The sequence below is a fragment of the Diplotaxodon limnothrissa genome, linkage group LG20 (assembly GCF_057381915.1).
Source record: "Diplotaxodon limnothrissa isolate DT_005_m linkage group LG20, D_limnothrissa_male_GT1.1, whole genome shotgun sequence".
Taxonomy (NCBI): Eukaryota; Metazoa; Chordata; class Actinopteri; order Cichliformes; family Cichlidae; genus Diplotaxodon; species Diplotaxodon limnothrissa.
The window spans coordinates 5,524,876-5,545,547 of NC_140615.1; the positions used below are offsets into that span (position 1 = coordinate 5,524,876).

Sequence of the window (20,672 nt, forward strand, 5' to 3'; positions counted from 1 at the left end):
TCCCGATTTGCAGACTCACCGTGACTCAGCTATCTCTTTGATAACAAAGACAGATTCATACATAGTCTGTGTCAATCACTGACGAGTCTCATGCAGGGCAGATTCTTAGTGGAGGATATTCGTTATCATATATTACATTATCATAAAGAATGCAGATGTGTAGATGAGACATTTACATGAAAGGAAGACATTGAGAGCAACACACACACACACACACACACACACACACACACACACACACACACACACACACACACACACACACACGCATGAATGTCTTCACAGTCCAGCATCATGCAGCAGATTTATTGTATCCATGAACCAAAAGATAAGAGAAGCACGGCCCACCTGTTGTCCCCTTTTATAGGCTGCAGACAGCAGCTCACCAACCACACTTTGCACCACCGCAGCTGCCCAGGTCTCCCTCAGCTACATTTGGAAAAGGGATTCAAAATGACAATGATACTGGGTTACTGGGATACTCGCGGGGTAAGTTCTACTTTCATTGTTGAATTAAAGAGCTCCTACTTTGAAACAAATCCAGGAAATGTTGAGTTTGTATTTACAGTGTAATAAAGTCACCCTAAGCGTACAGGGTCAAAGGAGGCTGACTGATTGTTGTAGCACTGCTGTTTAGTTATTATATCAAACAGAGCTAATAAAAAAATCTAGATTATCTTCAGCAGCTGAGGTCAATAAAGGTACTGTCAATAAAACAACTGTTCCTAATTTTGACCTTTTTAACAGGTCCAAAAGATATAATGAGGTTATTTTGTTGCCTTTTATTTTTACGCATTAAAGTAACCAACCCTTTAAGATGGTTGCAAGGCGGTTTTCTTTCATATTATTTCATGTTAGAGTTGACTCTATGAACACTTTGATGTAATCAGATGAAATTTGCAAAAATGGATTGATGTGGATCAAAAGTTTTGCAGGTGACCAACCTCCTAATTTCTCATCACAAAATTCATTTTTAATAATGAAAACTGCATTCTGCCAAGAGCAGCACAAGTTATGTCCTCCAAAACGAAGAGAACCAATGACGTATCTACACATAACACAGTGTAGGTCTTACACGCGTGTTTGGCATGGCAAACGTCTGAAGGAAAATTGATGAAACCTCCGTTAGAAGCTAGAGTAGGTTGACTGTGGTTCAGTATGTGTGATCTCTGGACCAATACAGCCCAGGTGCCTTATTCTACCTTATAAATAAGAAATTTGTCTAAAAATGGATGTGCAGAACAACGCAAATCTGTGAGTTATTGAAGTTACTGCTACTGTGCCACGTGCGTAAATGCGCAAATAATCTTTTTCCTGCGTTCCATGTGAGACTACGATTATTTAAGTCAGTACTGCAGGATTCCAGTTGCTATCCAATTGCACACTTTCAAATACTCTAGCAGTATACTAGCCTAAAAAACACAGATATGTGTGTCTCACCTGATTATTGGACATTTGCAGCTTGGCCAGCACATCCGCCTCCTGCTGGAGTACACCGGAGACAAGTATGAGGAAAAGCAATACGTCTGTGGGGAAGGTAACTAAGCATTTTAACCCAGTGATACAAATCTGTCATAATTCGGGCTGAGCATCGGGTTTACTCACGTCACGTTTTCTTACGCAGCTCCCGACTACGACAAGAGCCAATGGACTGACGTCAAATTCAAACTTGGAATGGACTTTCCCAACGTAAGAGAGTTTAACCTGTAAATATAAAATTTTTTGGAAAGTTTGCAAATTTAAACCATCGGCTAACACTAATGCTGCAATTCACATCTCACCATAGCTACCCTACTTGGTCGATGGAAACAGGAAAATACCGCAAAGCAATGCTATCATGAGATACATTGCTCGTAAGCACAACATGTGTAAGTTTTAAAAATTTATAACAAATTAATACTTTGTTCAAAAGAGGCGATTTCTTTGTAGATTTTTACATTATATTAATTGACAAACTAATACTGCCAATGCTTTTAAGTAACTCGGACCTCTAAGGTGTCGTTTGATAACAGGTGGAGAGACTGAGGATGAAAAGATCCGAGTGGACGTCCTGGAGAATCAGGCCATGGACCTCAGGCTTGCCTTTATTAAGCTGACCTACTTAAACATTGTGCGTGTTAAATTTTAAAGAAGAAAGAAAAAATATTCATTTTAATAACTGCTAATTTCTACTAAAGCCAATTTCATTTCTCTGACATCAGGATCAGAAGCCAGACTACCTGAAGAATCTGCAGTGTACACTGAAGCAGTTCTCGGATTTCCTCGGAGGAAGAAAGTGGTTTGTTGGTGACAAGGTATGCTACTCCATAAACAAGAAAGGAGAGTCTTTGTATTTGCTTTGTATTCAGTGCCCACACTAGGGGGCGGAATTTGAAAAGAAAAGAAAAGAAAAGAAAAGAAAAGAAAAGAAAAGAAAAGAAAAGAAAAGAAAAGGAATTTCTGTGTAGGCTGTTTTTTCCACTCTGAAGTGCTCATCATTGTGGATGCAAGTCTAAACTGTCACCTGTTTCTGTGGGACAGGAGTCAGGGGGGATGTTTGCATTGCAAAAATCAAACTGCTGACTCTGCAATTAGCCATTAACACATTTTATTGCCTGAGCCAAGACTACTATGGAAGCTTGTTAAAACCACTGGGGGAAAATGCCATCTATCAAAAGTCAGGTTATTATTTCAATAGTCCAAAAGTTTGAGTTAATAACCCAAAGTTTGTATTTGTAAATGGCAAAAATGTTTTTTTAAGTGGCAGAAACAAACTTCCATAAATACCGGTTCTTGATTACACCTGGGCTGTTTAGAGATGATTAGAGCGATGAAAGCGAACCAGACAGTAAGTTTGTGAATGGAAAACAAAATGTTGAACTTTGATAGGCTATAAAATTTCGCAGAGAGGACCGGCTTTCTTTAAGTTTAATGCTGCTCATGAATTATTGTTTGATTATACTATAAATTCTGCTGCCTTCAACAGATCACTTTTGTGGACTTCGTTATGTACGAGCTGTTGGATGAACACAGGGCCCTCGAGCCTAAATGCCTGGAGAACTTCAAGAACCTCAATGATCTAATGAAACGTTTTGAGGTGAGAAGATTTCAGTGTTCATCAGATACCATCAGTGCAACTTACACTTTGTATTTTCTCAAATATATACTACAAAGTTATTCAGTCACTTTGGCTTCTTTCCCGGAGCCCCCATGTCAATGACATTACTGAAACTCACCGCTAGGTAGCTTTTGCTTTGTTTTTTAACCAGATGTCTTCCTATATCATTGTAGGCTCTGGAGAGGATTGCTGCCTACATGAAGTCACCAAGATTCATGAAGTGTCCGATAAACAACAGGATGGCCCAGTGGGGAAAGTAACAAGGCCGAGAAAGTCCTGAAAAATGTTAATTAATGCAACTGCTGAAATAACATCAATGTTAACTTTGCTTGTACCCTGCTTTAATCACATTACACTGCCAAAAATATGTTCAAGCCATTAAACTCAGTTATGGTTTTAGGTTTGTGGGGGAAAAAATAATAATTTGCACTGATCACGAGGACATTTTTTTTTAAACAGATTAAAGAAACTGTTGTTCTGACTTTTCTGTTTTGGCGATTCAGTTTTTTCACAACAAAACACACGATTGTTTCTCATGTTTTTGTTGATCACACACGACACAGTCAATGAGGCAAATGCTGGATGAAGCCATTGTTTACATACGTACTCGTTTTATTTCATCAGGAAAAACTATACAAAGTCGAAATTACTGGAAGCACAAAAAAGCAAGATTACGGTATAAACTAGTATTTGAGTAACTGACAATTAATTGCTGTCATTGATACGTTTTATATATATATATATATATAGACGCTTCCTTTGAAAGTGGCAAACTCGTATACCTCAGGCAGCAGCTGTGCTTACTGGTCAGGAAATAACTGAATAAATTGGTCCATCATTTTGTAAGTAGCTGTGATCTGACTTTATGCTGCACAGTACGAGTCTGTGAACAGCAGGGTGCAGTGAAAGCAAATAGTATCCTCACTGAAGAGCTGTGCAGCTCATTTAACAGTTTGATGTGGATGAAAGTTACTTCTTGGCTTTTTTTGGTTTGTTTTTTGGGTGAATAGTAGCAGAAAATTGTTGACTGACTGTTTTACCAGTTAAATTCTTTTCATGCCAAGCTGCAGCAGTAGAAAATGCTTAATTAAAATAATAGTAATTTAATACAGCGTTCTATTAAGGAAGATAACCACCAAAAACAATGTTTTTAATCCTGCAAATATATTAATGTTGCATTGTTTTAATCAGCAGGCTCATCATGGGCTAAATTCTCCATAGCATTGTCCAGTTTCCTGAAAAGACAACTCCAAACCTCCGTTCTTCATTTGTGTCCACAAGCATTTTTTCCAGTCCACTTTGGACTTGTTGCTAGGCAAACAGTAACCACACAGATGCAGAATGATGTCACCGGTTTAGATAACAGTTATCAGATAACCCCCCCTGTCTCTGACATCCACCTTTGCGTCTGAGTACTGTTCCCACCACTCCATCAATGGACTTTTACCTTTGATGGCGAGCACTGCGCATGTTCATTGAAAATTAAAATCTTCGAGTTTGCCACTTCAAACAGCAAATCAACATTTGTTACAGTTTAATTTATGGAAAAGCAGCGAAATCAATTCAGACAGTTTAAATTCAACACCCTTAATTGCACACATGAGAAACATCTGAAGGGCCGGCGCAGTGACGCAGGTCGTTAGTAGCGGCCGTTGTACATGCCTGACGGTTCACTGGCCAGCTGCAGGAAACAGGATAAATTATTACTTACATGCTAACATTTAACTGTGAGTGTGTGCGTATTATAACAAATTTACTTACTGCAATGGCTGACTTAACAGCCTGCAGCTGGAAGAAGACTTTGCCCCCCTCCTCTGGACACACAGTCCTTATTTCTTGTTTATTCATTCCCAGAAGCTGTTGTCCACTCAGCACCCCGAGGCTCCTGACAGTGCTGTACAAGAGAAGAAATAAAATGACATTAAATGCAAGTGTTATATAGATTGCAAACATGAACTTGTCTGTTACTCCGTGGAGAATGCCACTCACATTTTGGAGAAGCCTTTGTACTCAAGCCAGGCTTGCACCTCTGCAGGTGAGGAGGACCTGTCCAAAGTGACAGGGCCGCGAGGATCTCGCTGGAAGGAAGACTGAAATATCAAATGTGAAGGCTGTTTATGAGCAAACATATTTATTTATGTACACGTTTATGAATATGCCCAATCTGAACGCAAGGCACAAAGTATTTTTGACATGAGGCTTTCTGGTTTCTGATTGGCGGGTAGTGTTTAAACAATGATGGAAAACCACATTGCTCGATTTCTAGGGAAGCTCAGATCATTTAATGTTTGCAGCAACATGTTGGAGATCCTTTCGAGTGCCATCTGTTTTGCCGTTATCTGGTGGGTGGGGCAGCATCAGTGCCAGAGATGCCAGCAGGATCAACAAACTAATCCAGAAGGCCAGAAGCATCATTGGTCAGAATGTGGAGGCGTTTGAGTCCGTTAGCGTCAGAGGTCACTGAACAAACTGCTCTCCATCATGGACAACTCATCACACCCACTCCACTCCACACTCAAGAGGCAGCAGAGCTCCTTCTCCCTCAGACCTTTTTAACTGACTTAATTTGACTTTTTTTGTTGTTTATCACTGTAGTAAATTTATTAATTCCTGCACTATCTCATAGTGTAAGGCCCTTACCAGCCGCCTGTCGCACTTTCATTTTTAACTGTGTTGTTTATTGTAGACTGTAACATTTCTACTCTTTATTATGCTGCTGTAACAAATCAGTTTCCCTTGTGGAATCAATAAAGTATCTGTCTGTCTATTTGAGCAGCTGTTTGACTGCAAGCAAGTAAACAGTGTGGAGATTCAAAGAGTAAAAGCATTTGCCAAAATCTTGAAACCACATGACATTAAACTTCTTCCACATTTAACATTCATCCCAATTCGTAAGAAAAGAAAAGCAGAACAGTTATGATAAGTCGTCCTGCTGGAAACAGATAATTGTTGATGGGTTCCCAGGTTGCTTGCGGCTCAGCTCACCGGTAGGTCGTCCACGGGTTCGGGGTTCCCTAACGACTCCAAAACATTCAGAGGAATATGTCCTTCCTGGTTACGCGCGTTACGAACAAGCCACCACTGCTTTGCTTTCTGGATCACCTGTGAAAGATCCAAATCCAAATATCTCAAATACTTTGGATTTTGGCAATGAAACTCCAAGTTTAAAGAAATATTAATCTTATCTGTCAGTCATTCTGTGCTGCAGCTGCAGTGTTTGCTAGAGTTATTTCAGATTCTAGTTTTGCATTTTAATTTCCTCTATAAGGTTCACAATAGTTACAATACTGGTTGGAAAATATGTGACAGTGGCTGAAAGGCTGGAAGGAATTGAAAAGATCTGCAGTTCCCCTTTTTCTTCTTTTGGAGCTGGAAAAAGTTATCTACAACACATTTTAAATTTAAGTTTTATTTAAGTTTGCAATGCCCCAAATTACTGTTGCATTACATTGATAATGATACCTGATAATCCAGATCCCCTCAGAGTGATGGTATATCCCTAAAACAAAATCCTCATCCAGTTCCCGGTAAATGAAGGTTTGCTTTTTACTCTGTTTTCTTAAATTTCAATGATGTAAAACAGTCTACATCAGATAAACACTACAGATCCTGCTTTTATTTAAAGCTAGAGACAATTCTTATACTGTGTTGGAAAAGGTAAGAATAAATCTTGTATTTGCAGTTGTTGAATAATATTTGTGATCTCACCTCAACCACCTCACCCTTCATAACACTCAGCTCTTGGTTGTTTCTGGCCATGAAGTTGTAAATGACACGCATGCTCTGGGGTGGTTCATTGGAGCTGAAAGAGCAGCAGACGAAATACACTTCGTATTGGCAGTGCATAAAATTGGAGGAAAAAGTGTTGGGTATACTGAAGAAATGTGATCATTAAGCCATATTTACTGCTGTGTAACAACACTTACGGTGCTGGTGGAGGTGATGGACCCCATGGATTGTTGCCCATAAACTGTAAAAGTCATAAAATACACCAGGATTAACTGAAAAACCTCTTGATGATGGCCTCATTGGCGATATTGTTTTTCTGTTGCCATGAAAATTTAGATTTAAAGGTGCTGAGTGCCAGATGGCAGCAGTGACTACAATTCATACAACCACTTAGTGGAGATTGTGCAGTTGGTTTAGGAGACAAACTCAGGTAAGCAAAACAACAGTTCAAAGCAATCTGCTAATCTACCAGGCTATAAACACATTACCAAACCAATTCCTAAAGCAGATGGAGCTACAGCATAACAATTAAGCATCAGCACGGAAACAAAAAGTTTTAAAGGGCATGACTGCTGCAATACTTTGAGTTCACACCCAGGTATGCTACACTGTTTGATGAGCTTCTTTGTTAAGGATGAACCAGGGGGTCATAATAAGTTCGTACCTCGTCTGGCTGCCGCAGCGTCGGTCGGCCTGGGAAGCGTTGGCTGTTGCTTCTGCTCATTGGACCGTTCTGAAAAGGCGACGGGGATGGTAGAGGAGGGGGCGGAGGGGGCTGCCAGCCATCATAGAACTCTGGGATGTAATCTGGGACGTTATCGTCCGGCCATCGAGACCTGCAAGTGAAACAGAGGGCAGGAATTATAAAATGCACAACTTCATCCATGAAAATAACACTTATACAACCTGGTAAAAAAAAAAAAAAAAAAGTTGCACAAGCTACTTTTTGATACAGGGCTTATTTATTTTATTTTTATTAACCATCTGTTTAAAATTTTAAATAAATCTGCTAGACAACTCTGTCATTTGTCAGCCAGTTTCAACTGAACCGGGCCTCTCAAACATGTTTGTGCTGTTGGTGCCTTTTAAATAATTTTCATTACAATTAGCTGACAAATGAATTTGATAACTTAAAAAAAAAAAGTGCAATACTTTCTTGGCCAAGTATGGTCGCTTTTAGCTCCATCAACAACTGTAAAGCTCAAATCCATGTTTTAAAATACAGCTTCATGAATGCAAGGTTCTTTTTTTATACTGTGTTCTCCTTGTTTACCATAATATAAAATTATTTATATTATTTATTACTCATTTATTCATAGTGCATAAATCAGCAGTAAATAAATAAATAATAGAGAACCTTTGGGTTGTGTGTGAGGCATTTGGCTAAGTGTAGTCAGACTAATAGTAATCTTTAAATATTTGTGAACCATTTCTCATTTGTAATAAAAGTCAAGCCTGTGGTTAAAAAACTGGTAAACAAGTTGCACAACAATCCCTCAAGTCTTTCGCTGTAAATGTTAAAGAGGTTGTTGAACTTTGAACATGATTCTCAGCTGCAGGTGTCCTTCCAGATGAGCATAAACACAGAGTCTGAGTTTATTTTCACAACTTAGCAACCGTAAAGCTCTTCTGACTAAAAATGAATCCATGAGTCATTCAGAAAACAAGGAATGGTTCTTTCTTAGTATTTCTATGTTTTACATTGATTATTCCAAATTAAACACTTTTTGCACACAGGAATCAATTTGAATACAGCACATGCAAACAGACACGGCCCACAACAAGTTAGGGCGTGCCAAGGAAGGTATAAATGTAGTTAAAGTTAAAGGGCTATATATGAGAACGTTCAAAGCTTGATAAAAAGACTAGTAAAAGTGTTAGAGGACTGTTAAAGCTGCCTCACCTGGAGATGTTCCAACACTCTCCCAGAAACATCCACAGCTGGTTCTCCTCCGGGGTGACATTTTGCTTTAGCAGGCCTATAGCGGGGTCTGTCAGCAAGGGGGAGATCACATTGGGAGGCAGGTCAAACGGATACTGATGAACTGTCTGTTGGAAAAAAGAAAGAATCTAGTTATAACCAAACAAGCACTATGACTTATCAGTGTTGGGCAAGTTACTTTGAAAAAGTAATTAATTATAGTTACTAGTTACTTCTTCAAAAAAGTAACTGAGTTAGTAACTGAGTTACAAGCTTCTAAAAGTAATTAATTACTTGAAAAGTAACTATTGCGTTACTTTAAAAAAAAAGTTTAACCCTCTGGGGTCCAGGGTATAATTGGCCATTTTTTACTACTTTTGATTTTCCCTCCACATTTCACCTTTAAAAACTATTTACTTTGCCTTGTTTGGTATCATTCTTTTCAGCGCAAACTCACGTGTCTGAATTTACAGTCATGTTTTTATTTTGACAGACTGTATTAACACAATTGATCTAAACTCAGTCAGAAAACATAAAATCTGAGTAGAAAAAGTGATTTTTTTACTGTAACAACCACAAACATGTCTATTGAATCATATTTCAAACTTTCATAACTTTAAATGCAATTGTCAATTTTAAAATCCTATGCACAGGTTTTGCAAACAACAAAGTTATTTGCAGCCATTTACCTTTTTTTAAAATAACCATTTCAAACTATTTACAGAACCATCAGCTGTTCTGCATTCAATAAGATGCCACACAAATTCTTTGTGCCACTCCAAAAAAGTAATTTCTGTCCACTATAAAGGAGAACATCACAACCTGATACCTGCAGGTCTGACAGCAGCAGGTGTATCACTCCTGTTTCTACCTGGAGACAGAAGTCGCCTCATTGTTCTGACACACGCCGTTATTCCCATCACTGTGCATAATATAGCAGCAGTCGTAGCAGTAGTGAGCTTACCATGTTTAAAATTGAGAAGAGCACGTGGACAAACTCAGGAGCAGAAGGATTGACCAGTATGCCGTCCAGTTGGGCCTGTAATATGATAACGACTCTTTCAGTCACACACCAGTGCTTTTAGTCACAACTGTAAGCATTTAGACAAGTTTGTTGTAAAACTCCTCACGTTAGTTTGTAATGTGCAGAGACTGAACTGAAGGACTTACCAGCAGATTGAATCCATATTTGACTTTCTGAAGAAAGAAGGCATATTCATCCAAAGAAGGCAGATTGAGGGGTGGTCCCGAGGGCTCTGATAAGCAGTCACATTAAGCACTTATTAAACTGCCTGTATCTGTAGGTTATCCTTCATAGGTTACTTGTTTGTGAAAAACATAGACTGATGAAGGCTATTACCATTTTTCTTGCTTTTCTTCTTCTTTGTCTTCTTCTTCTTGCCCATGTCCCCCTGCTGTCCAGGTGTGTTTACTGCAGCTGTAACTTTGCCCACGAAGATCTCCAGATCATTTAGAACATGGTTCAAAATGTCCTAAAAGAAAGCATCATATGAAACTCTCAAGATAAGACAGATAATTCCACAGGAAGATTCAATAATTCATAGAAAATACAGAAGTTTTCACAGCACTAACCGTGTTCCTCTGTGACTCTGTCTTATCACGGTCCATCTCTGGGTTGCTCTGCATGTCATACGGGTCTAAACGGTTCATTGGTTCTACTTGTGGACTATAGGGACGTGAGGAAGGCATATGATCTGCATTGCAACAAAGAGAGAAAAAAAATTTCAACAGAAGCTGGTGTGACTTAAACTCGGAATACTAAAAATACTGAGTTTATTTCTTATTTGCAGAGAAGAAATGTAAAAAGTGAATTTCAGTCGCAGTGAATTCATTAAATAAATTGAATTTCTCTTGGATAATAATGATAATTTCTTTATGTTTCTACTGTACCCGGCTCTCGCCACGATGGGGCCATGAAGTCTGGGGTTGGAGCTCTCCACTCTTCCTGCATAAAGGGGGGCGCAGTCTGACGGAAACTTCCCAGCCTATGTTGTGTCATGGGTTCAAATTCATTCCTGGAAAGAAATGATTAATGAATGTACTGTACTTTCCACATTTGTCCTTCCTGCTTCCCTGTAATTAAATCTTACCCATGTTTTAGGTTTTTCGTTTTTTTTAACACCCTACCTGACATCCGGAGGCTCTCTGTGTTGGTCCAGATTACCACCTCCTCTTTGGACTGCCTTATCTAGGTCGCTCTTGATCAGATCGGCCTGATAGAGCAAACGGGAAGAAAAATCGACATTACAATTATCATCAGATCTCTGGCGACTTTGAGGAGGTCAAAGTTAACTCACCCCAGTCTCCTCACACTGGAACATGAAGCACCGGCGGTTGCGTTTGCTGCGTTCCTGCACAGTTATCGCCAGCAGAGAGTTGAAGTCGCAGCTGTCCAGCACAGCTTTGATTTGCACGATACAGCTCAAAGGTACCAAGTCCAGTTCTGTCTGTCAAAATCAGATTGATCGAACGTTAATAGCCAACACTGAAAGTCTTTAAAAAGAGGGAAAAGGGGAATTTTAAAAATGGTCTGGCATTTTATTTTGCTCATACATATTTTACATGTTTTTCAGATGTTTCCATTTCATAATTAGAGAATTTTTCTCACACACAGCTTAGCGCTTTAAACAGTTATGGTTGTGTAACGGTTTTGCTTCACCTGGTTGCACTTTTATATACTCTTTGGTGTGGGAAATGTTACTGCTACAGCACAGAATTATATTTAGTTTTGTTGAAGAAAGTGACCTTAATCTCAAACCCATCAGGACCCTTTGGGATGAAGTGGAACAATAACATTAAATAGTGGCCTCAAATCCCAAACTTACATAATTTTACTAACAAACTGAGACAATGAAGTAACATTACTATACCATTTCACTTCCTGCACAGACAAGTTTGCATTATTGCTGCTGTATATCAATCACCACAGCAGATTTTAAATCAATAAAGTCGTGATTGAAGTGCAGACTTTCCGCTTTAATTCGAGAGGTTTAATAAAAGTGCTGCATAAAATATTTAGGAATTACAGACACACAGTGCCCCATGTGCAGAGGCCCAAAGTTAATTGGACAGCTAACAGGTGAGGCCTGCTCCCATGTTAGTTAATGACAAATGAAGCAGACTTAATATCTCAAGTTAATTCAAAGGGATGAATTTGTGTTTTATAGCTTTTCACTGTCATTTTAATTATGAGTCAATGTAAATGTGGGAAGCCATCATTAAGATCACAAAACAAAGTAAACCAATAATCAGAGACAGCAACAACTTTAGTAGTGGCCACAACGATCTGGTTTAGCATCGGTTAATTGATGTCTTAATTATTTTAGCATCCGTTCGCTTCCGCTTATCCTTTTCAGGGTCGCGGGGGGCGCTGGAGCCTATCCCAGCTGTCATAGGGCGAGAGGCGGGGTACACCCTGGACAGGTCGCCAGTCTGTCGCAGGGCCAACACACAGGGACAGACAACCATTCGCACTCACATTCACTCGCACATTCACACCTAGTGGCAATTTGGATTATCCAATTAACCTATCCCCACAAGTTAGGCATACAAAACCACTGGTTATATTTAAGAACGGGAAGGTCAGATTAAACGTTGCCAGAAAACATCTTAGAGAGCTTGCACAGCTCTGAAAAATCTTTGGAATGATGGAACAGAGAAAAACAGAGAAATAGCTCGTGATCGAAACATAACACATCTGTTAAACACAATGGAGGCAATGCTATGGCGTGAACATGTATGGATGCCAGTGGATCCCTCACCAATAGACTAGTGTTTATTGATGATGTGACTGCTGATGGAAGTATCAGGATGGACTGTGAAGTGCTTTCTGCTCAGATTCAGCCAAATGCTGCAAAACTGTTAATTGGACAGCACTTCACAGTGCAAATGGACCCAAAGCAAACCAAGAGAGGAAAATAAATAATATTCTTTACTTCAACCGACCAGCTTTTCAGTCACTAAAGACAAAACTGAAGGCAGAGACCCACAAACAAGCAGCAGCTGAAGGTGAAACACAGCGTTTGATGATGTCCATGAGTTCTACACGTTAGGGAATCACCTGTCCATATATATATATATATATATATATATATATATATATATATATATATATATATGTCAATAATATCAGTGCAATTTTTTTAAACCCCCTGAATTAAAACTGAAAATCCTCACTTCAGTCACATTTTGAGGGTTTCAAATCCACTGTGGTGGTGTGCTGACTCAAAACTCTGTCCAACAATCATACTATAATGTCCGTTCCAGACATTTCATTGTTCTTCTAGAAGTGATGAACCTACTTTGGTCTCAATGTCATTGAGCAGAAGATATGGTCCCTGAACCTCCATGATCATCTCCTGATGCCACAGACGACCTTTGGCATCCAGGTTCTTGAGCTTAGCCACGCAGTCGTCCACGGTCTTCACCTCCTGGCCATCAATCTCACAGGTGAAAAGATGCTGTGGGTTCAATTAGGAGGGTCAGTGATGATGAGAGCTAAATGTTGTGCTGTTAGTAATGTGTATGTGTCCATGATGATGTAGAGTTTATACTCATTTACCTCCACTCTGACATTGATGCTGTCAGGATTTTTGCTCAGTGTCTCCGAGTACTCCTTTCTCTGTACTGATGTAAAGAACATTCGATTTTGTGCAATATCATCATAAAATATGTATACCTAGATATGAGGTGTTGTAATGCCTGGACATACTGTAAATAGATCTTCCACTGGGTCTGGTTGAGTCACTTCTCCTCAGCGGACTCTCCCTAATTTCATCTTGTTGGAAAGCCCGCCTCGGAGGGAGGTCCTCCGATGTGAAGCCCCTGAAGAAGAAGAAATGATTCCTTAACATTCAGTTTCCTTCCACCTCCATAAAATCATCTCAGTCAAAGCTCAGCGATATGAAGATAAGCTATCCGCAGTCCACAGCTCAAGTAAGCTTCAGGGTTACTATGGCACTGTGCTGTTTTATTATGTAAGGGTGTGAACGGGTATGTATCAGAAACACCGCAAATCAGCGTCTTATAGCATATTAAACATAACTAGTGAACTTGAAAAGGAAAATTAAATCAACCAACTTTGGGAAATAGGAGAAGGGGGCACTGTTCCCAAACATCTTCAGTCTACCCCGGCTTTAAACTTTAGACTGGGAGGAATCACACAGAAACCACTTGAACCTGTAAGAAACACAAAATGATTTGTTTACGTTGGAAAGTTTTCAGATTCTCACAGCTTGGAGCAAAAGATTTCTTCTTAGCACTTAGAGTTCAAATTGATTTGATAAGCAAAGAAACACTTCCTCAGTTCAGTGTGCTTTTATTGCTTCAGCATAGAAAACTACAACAAGGCTTTTCCATACAAGTGACACCACCGAGGCCTGTTTTCTTGTTATTTATAACCATGTTATCATGGGTAGTGCTTTTTTTTCCATTAAAAATTAAACACAGATTAAATATAAATATACGCAGAGTTACTAATCAAGCAAGTAGAGGTTAATATAAAGTAAATCAATTACAAGAACTGCTTTAAGTCCAAGGACTAAATTAGCAAACAGTCTCAATAATAATTTATCTTGAAGACTCATGAATACACAAACCAGCCTCGGTGTTTGTGTTAGATATTGGTATAAGTGACAGGTTGTTATTGCGGCTACATACACATTTTCTAAACACATCGAGTGGTTAAGACTAGTTTATTTGGTTATGTATATTTAAGCTATGACTGAAGGTGATGAGCTTTCATGGCAACAAGTACACACTTTCTGTAAAAGCAACGTCACATTTCAGAGCAGGACACAGTGCTGTTCTCAGCAGCTTTTTCCTTTTTAAACCACTTCCTATATAACCTGTCACTTGACCTTCACATAACTGCTGCATGCCGTTTTACCTTGTAGCCTCAGCTCTGCTCCGGTGTCATCGTTCCCTTCTTTCAAACGAATTTGGCACCAACAGGTCTCATAGCGGGTGTGTTCCTCACAAACAGCTTCGAGAAAAATTTCCTTAACTTCCTCGTGAAAGCAGCAGGATCAAAGTGCAACTACGTGATGGGAGTGACAGATCGCAAGGGCCGGCCCAATTTGTCACTTGAGGATAAGTATTTGAAGCATGGAAAAAAGGTAGTGGCACATTATGAGGCCAAAGGTTTTGAAATTATTCATAGCAGCATTTCCTCCTCTTCCTACAGGGGGATCAAAGGTCTCAAGTGTTCCTATTCTTGTGCCACTATCCATGGATATAAAACTGTGATGTCACTCACAAAATAGAGCAAACTCTGAATAAGAAAGACACAACCAGCTGAAGATGATAAGAGAACCATTTATTTTATCATCTGCTGACGTGTAAATACTGTACACACCCATAACGCTGACAGAGACAATCTATAAAGAAAGAATAGTTTATTCTGCAAAGAAAGGTGACGTCTCGTCTTCGGGCGATGAGTCCGGGACTAGAGGAGGCTTCTGTAGAGCGATGACAGTTTAGGCTGTAGCTTTGGCCTGAGTGGCCTTGGCCAACACCTTCAGGTCTGTGATGCATTTGGCAATGCTCTCCTTCTCCTAACAAAACAAAACAAAAAAAGATATTAAAACTCTGAAACATACAAGGAGTTGGTCTAGAAGTGAATTGATTAGACAGTAAAAATACATATGCATATAACAAATTGGAGAAAAAACATTGACATTTTTTAAATCTTCCACCAAGACTTTTTCTGCCAACACGAGCTTTGCCGATATAAAACAAACACAAGCAAATCAGTAAACATGAAATATCTGACAAACTAAACCATCACGGCCCAAATATGAGACTTTTATTTTTAAATCCTTAAAGATTTCTGTTGTTTGGTTTTTTTGACATTTCATGAAAAATAAATAAAAAGGTTTTCTTTAATAACTTTTATTTATTGGATGTCAGCACCCTAAGCTAGAAAAGAAATAAGAAAAATAAAGACTGACCTGCTGGGGTGTGATGCTGCTGATGACGCTCTTCTCCACCCAGTTAATCATGTGCTCTTGCTCCAGCCTACGGTTGAGGTCCTGCAGCGCAATCTGATAGTCCAAGCGCCTCTTCACCTCATTGGTCACCATATGTAGCCTCTCCCTGTAGTTGGTCTCCAACAGCATGGCCACGTTGTTCTGAGAGGAAAACAGAAGATAGGAATGTTTAACTGTAACAGCTTTAATGTGAAATTCCAGCTCTAGGGATACTTTTTCAAAATAATTTTAAAAAAAAACTTTTAACAAAAGATATAACTGAAGTAAAAAAATGTGTTTTCAGTCAGGACATGTTCAGACATAGACTTCAATCATGTAGTGCTGTGTCCCAAACAAATTAGGGCTGTGACATTTGTAATGCATTTATATACAGACTAAAGAATTAAATTCATTCTATTGTGACATCTATACAAGATAGTTTAGCTATATATGTTAAAATGGTACTGTCAGTCCGAAATCTGGCAACATTTGTATACTGAGTTTATTTTGAGTGGAAATTCTCCATTTGTGTGAGAATGAGCACCATCATGTGGTTGGATTCAACAAGTTACACATTTTCTTTTCACAGACTACTCCTGGAGGAGGCAAACAAATAAATAAATAAATAAATATGCTGAAAAATTGTTTAAAATTAGATAAATATTAGGCTAGGCCCAGGACTAACGGTTACTGTTGATTTACCGGTCAGTCCATGTTCCTACACCCACCCGTGGCTAATAGATTTGGACAGTGACTGAAAGAATGAGCGTCCTCTGAAGGGTGGCTGGATTCTCTCAGAGATAGGGTGATGAGCTCAGTCACTCAGGAGGGAGCAGAAATGCTACTCCACTACATCATAAGGAACCAACTTAGATTCAGGCATGTGACTAGAACGCCTGCTGGACCTTCCTAAGTGAGGTGTTTCAAGCATGTCCGGCAGGGAGGAGGCTCCAGGAAAGACCCAAGACACATCGGAGAGATGTCTCTCAAAGAGTTTGGACACATCTCACCATCCTACCAGATGAGCTAGAAGAGGAAGTCTGGGCATCTCTGTCAGACTGCTGCCCCCACATCCCAAAACTGAATAAGCGGCAGAAAATGGATGGATGGAATAATAAGCCAGGAATGGCCTCAAATTATTTTTCCTTTTGTTGCCAAATTAATTACACTAAAATTGCATGAGAGAACGAGTCTAACCTACATATTATTCAGCATATTTCAAACAGTGGTATCATTAAACTGAAAAATGTCATTTTGAAAGTACCCAGTTATTATCAACACTGGTATAGCCACCCAGAGTGATGAGCAACTCACATTAACAAAAAAATAAGTCTCGCCACAGATCGTTTGGTTCCCACAGAGTACTGTGGGGTACACTACAAAGCAAGTTCAACACAGCCGGGCCGTCATTGTGTTAGCTTGCTTGATAAAACCTAAAACCCAGTCGCAGATAATTGGTATCAACTCTTTGTTAACCCAGGTTTTCAGCTTCAGGATCAACATGCGCTCACAAACGGGTGTTTACTTCAGCCACAATAAATCCATCTGAGCACTGCCTACTTCAATCAGAGAAATTATCAGAGAAACTGATGGAAAAAATTTTTTTAAACTGACATTGAAAAGAAAATGGAGCACTGTATAATAAGACGAGAGTAATGTTACAAATGACCATTAGTCATGTGTCAAGCCACGATCATCAAGTTCACCAAGGATCAAAAAATAAATAAATATTGATGTAATCATTTATTTTATCACTAGGCGTAGTCTCTGTTGTAGACACTGGCAGATTAAAGCCTCTTTACCCATTAGTACTTGTCTAGTACCACCTATATGCACCGTGTTGTTATTGCAACACGGCTAAACGTCCCGTGACATCATTTGTACGCAACACGAACGCCACAACAAAGGTGTACGTCAAAGTGATGTGATACCTGCTGCTTGGTCAGTGGCTTTTCGTCAGAGTCGGGGAACCCGGCATTGGTTTTTGTAGCCATTTCCCTTGCAGAGTTTCAAAGATGACAGTTTTGATTTTTGTAGGTACTAAGGACTAATGGTCCCGGTATCAGGTACTATGACCTAATGGAAAAACCCTAAAAAACGCACTGAGCCAAGCCGGCGTGAGTAGGTACTAATGGAAAAGTTGCTGCATGGTGTACTTGTTTATGGATTTGCCTAAGAAGCAGAATCTCCCTGGTTTGATCCCAGTAGGAGAGATTTCACTTCAAATTGTATCAGAAACGGCATCAGGTGTAAAAATATCTGCTAAATCAAACATACAGAGCTACCAGCTGTGGTGACTGCTTAGGGCTAATGTGTTAACCACTACACTACAGACCCACACAAGGTTATAATTCTTCTGCTCTTGGAGCTGAAGGTGGCAGCTGTCAAAATGATGTTAACTGGAATACTTAAGTTAAGATACTGGAATATAAAAACAGAAATGAAAGGATGGTGATGCTTACCCTCTTGGCATCAAAGAGCATCGCCCTTCCTTCTACTCGCCACTGCTCCTTCTTCTCATCCTCAGTGGCTTGAACCAAGCTGGACATGGCGACGTCCTTCACCTCCTGAGCCTTGGCCACTTTTTCCTGAAGACAAAAGCAGCAGAAAATATTGGGGTCATTGGAAAGGTCGTGCACAAGAGAAAAGTCCTTTGGTACAGTACTCTCTCCACTGTGTCCAAACAAAATAAATAAATAAAACTTGACAAAAGGGATATGAAACCACAAAAAAAAGAAAGAAAGAAAAGCAGTGGTTATCAGCCTACCTCGTTCAGTTTGTCAGCAAAAGCTCCAACACTTGGCCCAAATTTCTTCACACCATAGATGATCACAGCTCCTATGGAGGCTGCAGCGAATGTCTCATGGTTGATGACATAGATTTCCTTAGAAAGCATGTACAGGAGGAGGCCAGCACCCAGCATGTAGGGTCCTATTGAGAGAGGAGGGGAAATACAAAGTAAAAGTGAGATGTGTAACTACCATTGCACTTAAGACCTTTGGAGACTGTTGATATATTTAAACAGCATCTTAAGAACCATCTATGAAAAAAGTTTAATTGTTAGACTTATTTTTCACTTTTGTTCTTACTTGCTTTTGATTAGCTTATTCATTTCTTTTTGTAAAGGTATGAAGAAAAAAAAACATTCACGCTGCAGGTTTTTTTTTTTAAACAAATACTTATTGTGAATGCATTCACAAAAACAGGAGTTTTCAAAAGTTCTGTTTCTGTCAAATGAAGCACGTTCACCAATCATCTGGATGCTTTCAGTGGAAGCAAATTGCTGTTTGCTCATAATCACATACCAGTCTTTAAGTAGTCCTTGCAAAAAAGAGAAGTTGAAGAATCCAGTTGATTCAGAGAAAATACTGTGTCCACACAATCAATTTTCTGTGACTTTTCACTTTCTTTAAGACAACATATGAATAATATTAAATGATCATTTTTGATTAAAGACTACACCTGTTACTCCAGTTTTGGGGTACAGCAGCTGGAATAACTCCTCTGGGATGAAGCCATGGCGGACCTTCCCTCCCTTCTCTGGCAGAGGGGGCACCGGAGCAAGACTCTGGGATGATGTGTGCAGACAGCGAGATGCATGGACCACACTGAGGGAGAAAACCACGATTACTAAGCATTTCTTTCTGATATGTTATTGAATATTGGTATTAAAACACACACATTCAACACTACAATGAAACATACCCAGCTCCAATGGGGCCACTGCTTTTCAGGGCACTAGCTGAAACCCACAAAAAAGTACAAGTGTTAATTACTGTTTTCTCAATAAACACCATTAACAACAAACTTCTGAAAACATTAACGGTGTAAGCAGTCCAACACAGAACTATAACACTTAGTGTTGGTAGCTATTTGATGGGCTTCGGGCGATCAGTTTGTGAGGTCATCAAAATTAACACAAACTTTTCCATAAAACATCGCAGAAAGGGCAGAAAGCCGACCGATGCTAGCTGTCAATAAGGTGACATTTAGGCGTGCAGAGCTAACGTTAGCTAACGTAGCGTCGATTAACTTGCCTGTGACCAAATAATTAAAACAACAAAATACAGAAACACTGAAATATCCAGGATTACCTTTGATAACGTCTGATATAAATCTGCAGCCAATAAAATTGCTACCATTTCCGAGGAGCTTGAAGCTATGCTGACAGTTAGCATTAGCATGTCTCATTCAATGTGCGGCCTTCACTTTACCCTTCAGCTCACTTTAAACTTTCCTGCCTCCTGCTTGACAGTCTGCTGGCACCAGCAGTAAGTGGCCTTTATTGTCATTTTAAAAGCTGTTCTGATGCATACCTGAGACAAAAACGAGCCTGGACAGCATGTCTGAAGGATGAAGTACCAAGTTCCTACAACACCGGGGCACTCTTGTTTCGGCCTCTCTGTGCCCTTCTCTGCAAAGAGCCGTAAGGATGGCGGACACAGGAGAAATCCTCGTGAAACAACGCGAGAGTACAGCAGCGCTTGTGGAGTCAACGCCCTCTAGTGGGCACTGCGTGCAAAGACACACGCACACACTGCCCTGAAATTGAAAATGGATTAATAGAAGTGATTAAGGAGTTAATGCAGAGAATTTGGGGTCATTTTTTATGATAAGATCAAGTTTTCTGGATCAATTCATCTTGAAAGGTTGCTGACTTTAAACAAAAACGGCACCACACAGAATATGAAGCCAAACTGCTATTTAGTGTTATTGTTATGTAAGTTAACTGTTACATACACACAAGCATGCACAAGAAAACTAACTAATGAAAGTGTTCAAGCCCACATGCATCATTTGCTAATAATAAAATTACTCATCTAATAAAGGACACACACACACCAATCTCCCAAGTGTTTTATCCCAGGCTGCACACAGGGGGAATTAGTTGTGTAGTCTGTAATCTTGAGGCCCACCCGTGTATGGCATCAGTTTT

General features: G+C 39.6%; 3 protein-coding genes across 3 annotated transcripts; 1 reads left to right on the top strand and 2 right to left on the bottom strand.

Moving 5' to 3' along the window:
• The first annotated feature begins 453 nt into the window (after positions 1-453).
• LOC146610376 (glutathione S-transferase Mu 3-like) lies at positions 454-3,357 on the top strand. Its single transcript, XM_085344023.1, has 8 exons — positions 454-489; positions 1,462-1,537; positions 1,625-1,689; positions 1,787-1,868; positions 2,013-2,110; positions 2,202-2,294; positions 2,966-3,076; positions 3,271-3,357. Exons 1-8 carry the CDS (start codon positions 454-456, stop codon positions 3,355-3,357), a joined length of 648 nt encoding a protein of 215 aa, XP_085200149.1.
• A 1,379-nt stretch (positions 3,358-4,736) lies between these two features.
• Positions 4,737-13,885, bottom strand: eps8l3b (EPS8 signaling adaptor L3b). The gene is made up of 19 exons (XM_085345243.1): positions 13,848-13,885; positions 13,480-13,592; positions 13,330-13,394; positions 13,070-13,228; positions 11,066-11,215; positions 10,896-10,981; positions 10,659-10,783; positions 10,341-10,462; positions 10,108-10,240; positions 9,918-10,003; positions 9,712-9,786; positions 8,730-8,875; positions 7,491-7,662; positions 7,024-7,067; positions 6,806-6,899; positions 6,083-6,199; positions 5,087-5,187; positions 4,859-4,991; positions 4,737-4,778 (listed from the first exon to the last, which is right to left on the bottom strand). The coding sequence occupies exons 1-19, from the start codon at positions 13,883-13,885 to the stop codon at positions 4,737-4,739; spliced, it is 2,001 nt and encodes a 666-aa protein (XP_085201369.1).
• A 1,196-nt stretch (positions 13,886-15,081) lies between these two features.
• atp5pb (ATP synthase peripheral stalk-membrane subunit b) lies at positions 15,082-20,176 on the bottom strand. Its single transcript, XM_085344488.1, has 7 exons — positions 20,053-20,176; positions 19,442-19,478; positions 19,199-19,344; positions 18,504-18,667; positions 18,199-18,324; positions 15,719-15,898; positions 15,082-15,322 (listed from the first exon to the last, which is right to left on the bottom strand). Exons 1-7 carry the CDS (start codon positions 20,078-20,080, stop codon positions 15,245-15,247), a joined length of 759 nt encoding a protein of 252 aa, XP_085200614.1. The 5' UTR covers positions 20,081-20,176; the 3' UTR covers positions 15,082-15,244.
• Positions 20,177-20,672: the final 496 nt, after the last annotated feature.